The sequence below is a fragment of the Eurytemora carolleeae genome, unplaced genomic scaffold (genome assembly GCF_000591075.1).
Source record: "Eurytemora carolleeae unplaced genomic scaffold, Eaff_2.0 scaffold2278, whole genome shotgun sequence".
Taxonomy (NCBI): Eukaryota; Metazoa; Arthropoda; class Copepoda; order Calanoida; family Temoridae; genus Eurytemora; species Eurytemora carolleeae.
The window spans coordinates 6,578-17,944 of NW_019398165.1; the positions used below are offsets into that span (position 1 = coordinate 6,578).

Consider the following 11,367-nt stretch of genomic DNA (forward strand, 5'->3'; position numbering starts at 1 on the left):
TTGATATTCGTTTGATTTCTTTTAACCGTCTATGTCCGAACTTATTATTTTTCAAAATATTTTTTTTTTACTACAAACTACAAACAAGCTGTGTTCAATGTTTAACTATAGATATATTTACTTTTAATAGTAAAATCTACTAACTTTGCTTTGTTCCGGAGCGGTCGATTTTGGCCATTTTAAGATCCTGTGTTGACAAAGCGTTCGATATCGACCGTCACTATCTCTAAAACTATGCATTGTATGAAAAAATAAAAATATTTCTGTTCCTCAGGGAACATTTCTAAGATAAATTGAAAGTTTCAAAAAAATATTTTGAAAAATATTAAGTTCAGACATAGATGGTTAAATTTTTCTGGTTTGTTTTTGATCAAAATAAAAATCCCGGCAAAAACTTTTTTGCACTTATTAATACCCATTACAATGACACAAATAGATATTATTCTCCTTTCATAGGAAATAAATGAACAATATTTTACTGAGATTTTTATTAATAATCTTTTAAATAGGACAAAGAGATAGATCTTGAAGAGCATAATCATCCTGTATTCTCTTGTACACCCTGAAATAAACAGTACACTGTAAGTATGTACCGCACTGCACAGTACAAATTATACTATTCTGCACTGCACAGAACACATTATACAGTACTGTACAGCAATGTATACATTGCACTGTACTGCACTGCAAAATAGTACAAATTACATTGCAAAATACAAATTATACTGTACTAGACTGCACAGTAAAAGTACACTTTACTGCAATGCACAGTACAAAGTACACTTTTTGCACTGAAAAGTAGAAAGTATACATTTATGTTTACTTCATGACAGATTCTAATGAACTTAATTCTCATTGGGTTTGAGCTTTGTTTGGGACTTGTAAACATCCAGGCTTCTACATCATTTTCCAAAAACACAGTGAAATTATTTGCTAAAAGTTCCTTTGTATATTATGAGTATTTTGAAATAGGTAATCTCTTTAAAGAATGCTACTTTAACACAATAAACAAGAAAGTTTTCCTAAGAGATGAAAGAGACGAAGAATATTGATAAAAGAGCTTGGTATAATCAGATTAGTGGAATAGGATAGGAACATATCAGAATATACAATATATCTTATAGTGTTTTAATATATATATATATATATTGTTTGCTTAGAGCTGGGAACTTTTAAATTGGATAATCATTAACCTGGCATGCAAAGCTTAATCTCTTCATTTCACATAGATAGGATATTCCATAGAGTTAACATTATATAGATAGGTTATCACAGACAGAAATCAGTTTTCATATATAAAAATAACAGTTTATAATACAGTGGTAAGCGATTATTTATTTTAGTTTATTTTACAAGCTTTTTTCTAATTACAAATTAACAAGTAATCAAAGAGAGGCTTTTTAATCGACAGATTCTCTTTACTTCTATGTTTATGTGTATCCAATATCTATGCTGTTTAACAATTTGATATAAATTAAAATTGAAGTAGAAAGTCGTCTTCATTTGTTGATATATCGCCTACCACAGATAATTAACTATAAGAATTGTTCTTAGTTGTCGAAATTTCCTTTTTTTGAAATCTCTTTTTTAATATTTCTTGTTTAAATTTCTTAATTAATTGTTCTGTCTAAGATTTTTTTTCTATAACATAATCAATCTTTGAAATGTCTTTTTCCAATATATCCAATATATTATAAAATGTCCTATTTATAAAATGTTCATCAATAAAATATGACAATACCTAATTATCCCTCCAATTTGAGGTTTATCCACTATCCATGCTGTTAAACAACTTGATACAAATTAAAATTGAAATAGAAAGTCGTCTTCATTATTTGATATACTCGACATGCCCCATTCCCTACGATTTGAGTTTAAAAGCAATGTTAAAATTGTTGAAAACAAATTAAACCTTTGTAAAATCTATTTAACCACTGTTAAGATTGTGTTACCTTTTACATGAAATTTTCTCTCCTGGACCTAAAACATTATTTTTTAAGAAATTATCATTATAACCTGCATTCTATGAATAAAAGAAATTAATAGTTGCTTAACAAACTTAAATTTTTTTTTTGGATACAAAGGTTTACCTGTGATAGTGCATTCTGTTTCTAGGCTGCTCTCTTTGAAAATACGAACAATTGTTGTACTTTTTTCCCCCCTTAACAATAATAATAATAATAGTTGTACTTTTCTCCCCACTTAACAATTATACTATTAATTGTTGTACTTTTCTTCCTCCTAAACAATAATAATATTAATAAATGTACTTTTCTCCCCAATTAACAATCATAATATTAATTGTTGTACTTTTCTTCCCCCTTAACAATAATAATATTAATATTTGTTCTTTTCTCCCCAATTAACAATCATAATATTAATAGTGGTACTTTTCTTCCCCCTTAACAATACTAATATTAATGTACTGTACTGTACTGTATGAAGAGAAAATGTTTCCTGGAATAAGCAATGAAAATGTTTCAAGAAGAACTTTACAAAATGTAAAGTAAATCTTTTCCTCGTGTTGAAATCTATTAAGCAAACTTACCGGGCCAATTCTCCATTCTGTACATGAGTCATAATGTTTCCTTCAAGCTGTACAGTGCTGTTAGTTCTCCTTCCATCCCCTGGATGCAGTTTATATTTTTAGGTGTACACTGTACAAATGTTGTACAATGTACAATGTACACTGTACAACTGCACTACACTTGATACAATTTATACATTTAGGTGTACATGGTAGAGATGTCAACAATAGTGTAACGTAACGTAAAATGTACGTTTTTGTACATTACTTTACAATAATGTGTAACGTTTGTATATATTCTATATAACGTGAACATTAAACGTTAACGTCATAGGAGCTCATACCTAACCTTAAAGTTAAACATTAACGTTAGAGGAACATATCCCCAACCTTAGGGTTTTGTGGAAATGTATCGTTATTTTTCTAATATCTACAACTTTTTGACAATAACGTAAAGAAATGATTTGTTTCCATGGGGAGCTTGAAAGTCTAACGTTTGAAAAATTAATTGTGATTTGATTGAATATCGTAAGGAAAGGATTTCTATTTCGAAGTTCAACTTATAAAAAGTGTAACCTTGTATAACTGATAAATGCATTACTGTTTTAAAACGTTTTCCCTTATAGTATAATGAAAAATTCAACGTTGCAGAAATGGGTTATTATTTTAATAATCAGAAAACGAAAGCTTTTTTACAGAGTAAAATTTCAATAATGTAACGTATAACATTTAAAAAATGTAATTCTGTAAATCAAAACACCATATAACTTTTCTCTGAATACTAAATTGATTAGTCTAACATTAGATATATGTCTGATGAAAATGTTGTTCATGAAACGTTAGACTATGAGGGCTGAGTTTTAATTTCAAAAGTGTAACAATAATTCTAATGATTATAAAAGCAAAGACTTATGGTTTTTCATTTCAAGTTTAAAGAAAATGAGTTTATGCCAAAATCTCTAATTTTCATGTAATATATCTTTGCAACCCGATGTCGTAGACCATTAATATTGAAATATACAAGGTTTAAACCATCGGGTTGGACAGATATAGGGATAAGTAAATTTGAAAAAAAATAAAATCTTATAATGTTTCTTGGACATTGAAAGTTTTTGATTTACCAATGTTTGATGAAACCCACTAATACTCTGGAAAAAGAAGACGACATTAAGACATTTTACATATGCATTTTCTGTAATAATGCAAATGATTTACTAATTGCAAAAAAATCAAATTATTAAGTGGAACGGGTCTATGAACAAACACAATTGCTGGGTTTCATGTTTATTTTACCACTTAAAATCAAACTTCAGTTGACGTGGTTCATGTTTTAGGTTGAAATATTTAGATATGTAGATACTTACTAAAATGCAACAATATTTTATCAAATGGAAAATGCGTTTTATGTTTTATTCATCAATAGATTTTTATGAAACTTTAGAATAGAAAAAAATGATTTTTTACTTGATTTCTTTTTAAAACGAAAAAAAGTAAAATAATTTTATTTCCCGTTGTTTGTGTTAGAAAAAAATTTAGCACTTGTCTTACTAAATTTTATATTTTTTAACCCCAAACATGAACTCTGAAAACATTTCCCTTGTGGTTTGTAAACTAAAGCTAATGCCGCATTTTTAATCACTTTGTAAGTAACATAAAAAAAAAACACAAAATAACTAAAAACTAAAAATTCGCCACAAATTATAATTTTCTAATTTCTACATCTTTGCAAGCTGGTGTTGTAGACTTTTGATATTTCAAGCTATGAATTCTGTTAGATAAGAAATGAATTGAGTTGTTCACAAACTTATATTTCTAATTCCTATATCTTTGCTACCCAATGTTGTAGACCTTAGATATTTTAAACTATGAATTCTGCATTGAGTAAAAAAAAAGAAAAAATTAACCCTAAACTAATCTAAAATAATTTAGAACTACTGTTCCACATACAAAAGTGGTTTGCCTTGCCGAATTTTAACTCATTTTATGAAGTGTTCCAAAACATGTCTATTTTTTAAGCTTGTGTTTTCCTAGCTTGTAAATGTATACTGGACATTAAGGGTGATTGATTTGTGACTTTTTTTAGAACTCAGCCAGCCACCCACCTGAGGTCGCTGCATTTTAAATTAATAAAAATATTGCAATAAAAAAAATTTCAAAATCGTCCATAGGGTTGCGAATTGACAAATTGGAGAAATCGCCCCAAGATCTAAAAAAATATTTCAAAAAATAAATATGATACATCATTTTTTTGGAAATTTCATGCTGAATTCAGATTTAAACTTATTAATGTTTTTGATTAGTTTTTTAGCTCTGACTCACTCAATTTTCAATTTTTAAAAACGCTTTTCAGATTTTAATTTAGCATTGAATTTCCAAGAAAATAATGTAAAACATGAAAATAAAAAATAAATTTTTTTTGTGACCTTACGATGAAAACGCAGCGACTTCCAGTGGGCGGTTGGCTCTATTCCAATATTGACTAACCCTACTGGACATGCCACTCCAAAAATGGAAGGTCACTTGAAATTACGCCTGTAGCCCCTTAAAGACACACTTTGAGAAGTGTATATTGTTAGAAATATTAAGGCTTGAACATTTCAATACAATGCAATGTATAGAACATTTTTTCATATCTTTCTTAAAATCGAAACAAATAAACAGTTTTGATTGTCAGTTGTACCAAAAAAGTTTTCACTATAACGTTTTGATAAATCGTAACATAAGAAAAGGTGCATTTTAGTAAAATTTCTAAACATAATTGAAAGAGTTTATATTGGAAAAGTTAAGATAAAACGTAACGTTAACAAAAAATATTCTTTGCACTGAAATGAATTGTAACGTACAGAACTATGCCCCAATGATGTTTTCTTAAAGCAAACCATTTGTCATCTTTTAGATCTTAAACCAAGTGAAAATGTAACGTAAGGTCTCTGAAAATATTTACCTTGCATGAAAGTGGAACATTAAAAAATTGTGGTTTTATTACATAAGCTTTAACGCAACGTTGGGAAAGCTTTTAAAGCGGGAAATGCAAAAGCGTAACAGAGCTTTCTGTTTTTTCACTAACATTTACTAAAGCTTAACGTTGTATAATATATTCAAGTGCAGAAAATTCATTACGTAACATTACTCTATGTTATAAATTTCATTATGTGCAACATAACGTTTCAAACGTTAATACTTTTGATGAACACTATCGTAACGAAAGCTAAAATCTAGAAAAATCAAAACGTTGACATTTTTATTACATGGGGTTGTTAATCGTTTTTAAAAATGATCGTTTAAAATCGTTTTTTGTTTTATTTTTTGATTGTGTTTAAAAACTTTCAGAAAATAAATACAATTGTTAAAAAAACAATTGTTTTTCAAAAAAAAAATTAAATGCAACTTTATTGGATGTCGAGTTATATGAAGGTAAAAAGTTGTGGGGGAGCTAAAACTTTTTGAAATTCTTTTTTAAAACTGCTCAATGATATTAATACATATGACCTTCAGCCTAGGGATGTTAACATCTTCAGTTTTTTGAAAAACCATTGTTTTGTTTTGAAAACTACAACAAAATATTAAAAAACGAAAACGATCGTTTTCAAAAACTATTAATTTATATAAAGTTTGTTCTTAAAGTATTTGTTTTTAAGGTTTGTTTTTAAAAACGATCATTTTTCAAAACGATCATTTATAAAAACGATCATTTTTCAAAACAATCGTTTTTATAAAACTCTTTGTTTCAATAATGGTGGTTAACACAGAACCTTCGTTTTTAAGAAAATATCAACTTTTTTGTTAACCAAGGAACTTCATTAATGATCATTAAGGAAGCAATGAGCTTTATAAAAAGGATCATTTTGAAAAAAGATCATTTTTAACACAATCGTTTTGAAAAAGACCATTTAAAATAACAATAGTTTCGTTTTCATTTTTGTTTCGTTTTCATAATGAAATTTGATCGTTTTAAAAAAGTGATAATGTTAATATCCCTAGGCGTACAGTATAAATACTATGCACATGTATGTACACTGTACGTACAGGATGAGTCAAAAAAAGTGTGATTTGCGGTGCCTAGTGCAAAAGTGTAACTTTTTTGTGCAAATCTTCTGTATGGTGTTTTTTTAATATTTTTTGAAAATTAGTATTTATTTTAGTACTTCAATGGCACAAAAAAAATTCAGAAAAACAAAAATGTGAAAATAAATTGTTTCTATCGAAATCTAAAATTTTAAAAATATTGAATCACAGAATCTCAGAAAATTTGCAACATTATAATAAGAAAATTTGCCATTTTCAGTTCTGGTATATTTTTTAAGGATTAAATGGTTTTTCAATGGTTCTCAAGGTTTCAACTGAACAGCGTACATTTTTTACTTTAGAATATGCTAAGAAGATAGGAACTAGAGAATTTAAATAACTATTCCATAAAAATTAGCTCAGAACTGAAAATTGTGAATTTTCTTATTACAATTTTGCCAATTTTGTGTGATTCTGTGATTCAATCTTAATAAAATTTTAGATTTAGAGAGAAATAGTATGAATGCACATTTTTGCTTTGCTGAACTTTTGATTTTGAGAGAAAAAAAAAATTCGTGGATTTTCTTTTGGACCATTGGAGTACCAAAAAAAATTAAAAATTTTCAAAAAATATTGAAAAGACACCATACAGGAGAGTTGCACAAAAAAAGGTACAATTTTGCACCAGACGCCGCAAATCACACTTTTTACTCACCCTGTATATAAACTGTACACTGTACACTGTACACTGTATTTAGTCCTTCTCCTAAACCCTGGTCGGTATAAAATATCGAAAATATATTATTTATATATTGAAAAGCCCTTAAATATGGCTGTAATACTAATAACGTATGTGTCACATGTTTATATGTGTCAAAATTACAAATAAATATTTATCAACATTTTTCCAACATAGTTTAACTTTTAAAAAACCACCCTAGTTCCCTAACCATTATAGTTATAAAGGACTAATTGTTTTTAATGAACTGTTCTTAATAAGTTAAGATATTTATCACACTTCCTTTTCTTGTATTGTACATCTTAAACAAACATTTTATATCTTGATATCCAAAATGTGCACTTTTTAATTTTGAGAATAAATTTTGGATCTTTAAATTAGAGTTATCACTGCAAGGTATTACCATGAGATATAAAAAAACTAGAATTATATAGAAAAAACTTGAATTATTTAGAAAAAAAACTAGAATTATGTAATGAAAACTAGAATTATATAGAAAAAAATTGAATCATATAGAAAAAAACTAGAATTTTATAGAAAAAACTAGAATTATATAGAAAAAAAAGAATTATATAGAAAAAAGTAGAAATATATAGAAAAAAATTGAATTATATAGAAAAACTAGAATTATATAAAAAAAAAAATAACTAGAATGTAAAATGTTACCTGTAATCTCAACAAAGGGTTCTCCAAGACTAAAATTGAAATTTTAGATTGTGTTTAACCATAAAAAGAAACTCAAAAAGAAAGGGCTATGGTGAGAAATTAATCACCCCCTCCCCCTCCACCATATAGGGTTAGAAAGATTCTTTATTCTAGTTATTCTTCATTAAAAACTATATTGAAGTCTTAAAGCATGCAATCTTTGCAACCTAAAGAAAATTAGTTGTTTACTGTCTTTTTACAAAGATTATAATCAGACTTATGTACTTTTCTATGGAATAATTACGCTATAAAATGTACTGCTTCAAGAATTGATTAAACTTAGAAATTTATTTATAAAAAGTGATACATTTCACAGATGGACATTTTATAGATACAAAAGCATAGATAGGACGTTGTACAGATAAGACATTTTATAGACAGAACATTTCATAAAAAGAGCAGATTTTTCATTGACAGAAAAGCATTTTTTTAAAGTCAATTCTTCTATTTTAATTGAGCATTTTCTCTTTATTTGCATTCAAAAAACAAAAACAAAAAAATTTTGTGGATTTAAAAAAAGTCATGAATTTTCAAAATTTAATGAAAATCGAATTTCATTCGAGGCTAGTTTTTAAAATTTTGATCTTTCTTTCTGCCTTTTTGATGTTTTTTGGATACGAACAAACAGACGCCCAGACAGAGACATGTCGACAGACAAGCAATTTATGTATAAAATTGTGCTGAAAAACATTTAAGCTAAACAGAAAATCAAATTTTGAATAATTTAAGCCTGAAACATTGCATGAAAATTAAGGGTTATTTTTTCAAATATTACTTTAAATCTATCCAACCCAAAGAGAAATCAAAGTGACTGGCAAAATTCCTACCAAGGTATTAATTAATTCCTTTCTATTCTAATCTCTGTTCTGTGATCCTACCTGAAAACAAGTTCACATTTCTTCAATGCTGTGGAGGTCTCAATCTACAGATTTAATAAAGAGAACTATTTTAACATCGAAAACTATTATCTATTGTGATTTAAAAAATGTTTCTGCTTAGATAAATCATAAATAAAAAATATCTATAATGTTTTCTGCAGTATTGATTTTCTGAAAGATACTTACTTTTGGTAATTTTCTAAACTCTCAAAGTAAATAAATAAGTTGTAACTGGTTGAGCTGTTATATTTTAAACTGGTTGAACTGGTTTACCTAGAACTGGTTGAACTGGAAGTGGCTGAGCGGGTTTTCTTTTCGCGAAATTGCTAAAATTTTGTTTCAATATTTTTGGGAAAAAATAATTCCTTGAAAAACAATAAGTGTTAAAGCTGCAACAATTAACTATGCTAAAAAAATTGTGGAATTCTCTGCTTTGATAGCTCAATATTTGAAGTTTTATTATTTCACATTAATAATTTCTCTTCCTATATATACTTTAATAAATGTTGAATTATATTTTATCGAAATTTTCGCATTTTTTTGTCAACAATTTTTCTTAACAAACAGATTTTTCCTTTTTGCTTCAAACCCTAGCTTGAACTGATTAAGGTGGTTTACCTTGATCTGGAATTGAGCTAGGTAAGCTGGTTTAACTTGAACTGGTTGAACTGGTTTACCTTGATCTAGTTGAACTTGTTTACCTTGAATTGGTTAAGCTGTTGTATCTTGAATTGCTTGAGCTAGTTAAGCTGGTTTACCTTGAATTAGTTGAGCTAGTTAAACTGGTTTACCTTGAATTGGTTGAGCTGGTTCACAAATGAAAAAACAATAATTGGTTTCATAACATCCTCACCCATCAACATAAAGGAAGAAACTCCTGCAAAATATTATTCAGGGTTAAAATATTTGAAATGTTGATTTAAGATTCCACTTATTAGGCTATTAAGGTTTAACCGTGTTTTTGTTTAGTAAAAGTAAAAATTCAAAAATTCAAAAGTTTAAATATTTTTATGTAACTAATCTGTGACAGAATTTATAGATAATTGAGAGATGTTACTGTGAACTACCACCAGTTTAAAAAACTAAATTGTATTTACCTAAAGTTCCCATAAATTCAGCTAAATTGTTTTTCATAAAGCTCCCATAAATTCAACTAAATTGTATTTAACTACAGCTCCAATAAATTCAACTAAATTGTATTTACATAAAGCTCCGATCAATTCAACTAAATTGTATTTACCTAAATTTCCCATAAATTCAACTAAATTGTATTTTTACCTAAAGTTCCCATAAATTCAACTAAATTGTATTTACCTAGAGTTCCCATAAATTTGACTAAATTGTACTTACCGCTCCCATAAATTCAACAAAATTGTATTTACCTAAAGCTCCCATAAATTCAGCTAAATTGTATTTACCTAAAGTTCCCATAAATTCAGCTAAATTGTACTTACCGCTCCCATAAATTCAACTAAATTGTATTTATCTAAAACTCCCATAAATTGAACTAAATTTTATTTACCTAGAGCTCCCATAAACTCAGCTAAATTGTATTTACCTAAAGTTTCAATAAACTCAACAAAATCGTATTTTGCTACAGCTTCAAAAAATTCAACTAAATTGAAATTACCTAGAGCTCCCATAAATTCAACAAAATTTTCTGAAGATTCTAACTCCCATGTTCCAAGAATCTAATAGATAAATATAAATAATGAATTAAATATCTTATATTAGGGGCACACAACAGCTTAAAATATATTTTATATCATATAGAATAATTTATTTCTATGCAAATATACAGTATAATAGTTCTTTTAATGGTATAAGAAGCAGATTAACAGATTATAAATAGGGATAGGCATTGGTTCTAAAGCAAAGGAAGAACTGCTGTTTGTTTTTCGTTTTTTTTTCTCAAAACTCTTTACTTAAACCTGTTTATAATTGTCAGGGGTGCCGAGCAGAGTGAATTCACTCTCTTGGTGTTCTAGAACATTCTTAAGGCCAGGCATTCTATATATTTAAGCTGAAAAAAGGTTTTTACAAAAGGTTGTGAAAAACACAATAAATCATACATTTTTAGAAATAATATCTTAAAAAATGATAAAACAGTTTTAACCAGGTACAGTGTGTAAAACAATTGCGAATATTTTAGAAGCTTTTCAAAATTTCTTTGGAAAATTTAGGCAGTCATCTTTCTTGTGTCCAGGGTTTTCAAAAAAACCAAAAATTGGAAGAGGGTAAAAGCAGAGAATTAGTTTGGCAAAGAAAAATAGGCAATGAAAGGACTTAGAAAGCTGGTGTTAAGCACGCTTTTAGGCCTACAAGTTTTAGTAAGATTCAAATATTTATGTGTGAATTAATGCTATTACTTAAAGCTATTACAAATTTGTGGTAAAAGAATTCATAGTATTATCAAAGGTTTCAAAGATAAAGAGATTAGAAAATTATTGTTAGTAGTGTCAGTAAGTAATATGTTAATTTTTAAATAATCATTAAACAGACATGAGGAGAAA

The 11,367-nt window shown here is 27.6% G+C and overlaps 1 protein-coding gene across 3 annotated transcripts; it reads right to left on the minus strand.

Moving 5' to 3' along the window:
• Window positions 1-473: 473 nt before the first annotated feature.
• Window positions 474-10,873, minus strand: LOC111716922 (myelin P2 protein). 3 transcript variants are annotated; one of them, XM_023492431.1, is made up of 9 exons: window positions 10,786-10,873; window positions 10,485-10,545; window positions 9,646-9,731; window positions 8,855-8,898; window positions 7,938-7,966; window positions 2,549-2,627; window positions 2,091-2,161; window positions 1,953-1,980; window positions 474-562 (listed from the first exon to the last, which is right to left on the minus strand). In XM_023492431.1, exons 1-9 carry the CDS (start codon window positions 10,861-10,863, stop codon window positions 502-504), a joined length of 537 nt encoding a protein of 178 aa, XP_023348199.1. In that variant the 5' UTR covers window positions 10,864-10,873; the 3' UTR covers window positions 474-501. The 3 variants fall into 3 exon arrangements, with proteins under 3 accessions (XP_023348199.1, XP_023348201.1, XP_023348200.1); XM_023492432.1 differs by lacking the exon at window positions 474-562 and adding an exon at window positions 1,390-1,861; XM_023492433.1 differs by lacking the exons at window positions 10,485-10,545; window positions 10,786-10,873 and adding an exon at window positions 10,377-10,406.
• Window positions 10,874-11,367: the final 494 nt, after the last annotated feature.

Bases quoted from the DNA above. Each gene is read 5' to 3' on its own strand.
- LOC111716922 (XM_023492431.1), bottom strand. From the start codon at position 10,863: ATGCCTGGCCTTAAGAATGTTCTAGAACACCAAGAGAGTGAATTCACT. The intron at 1,981-2,090 runs GTAAACCTTTGT...ATAATGTTTTAG, and splicing joins AACAGAATGCACTATCACAG to GTCCAGGAGAGAAAATTTCA. The intron at 563-1,952 runs GTAACACAATCT...TGTTTATTTCAG, and splicing joins GAGAAAATTTCATGTAAAAG to GGTGTACAAGAGAATACAGG.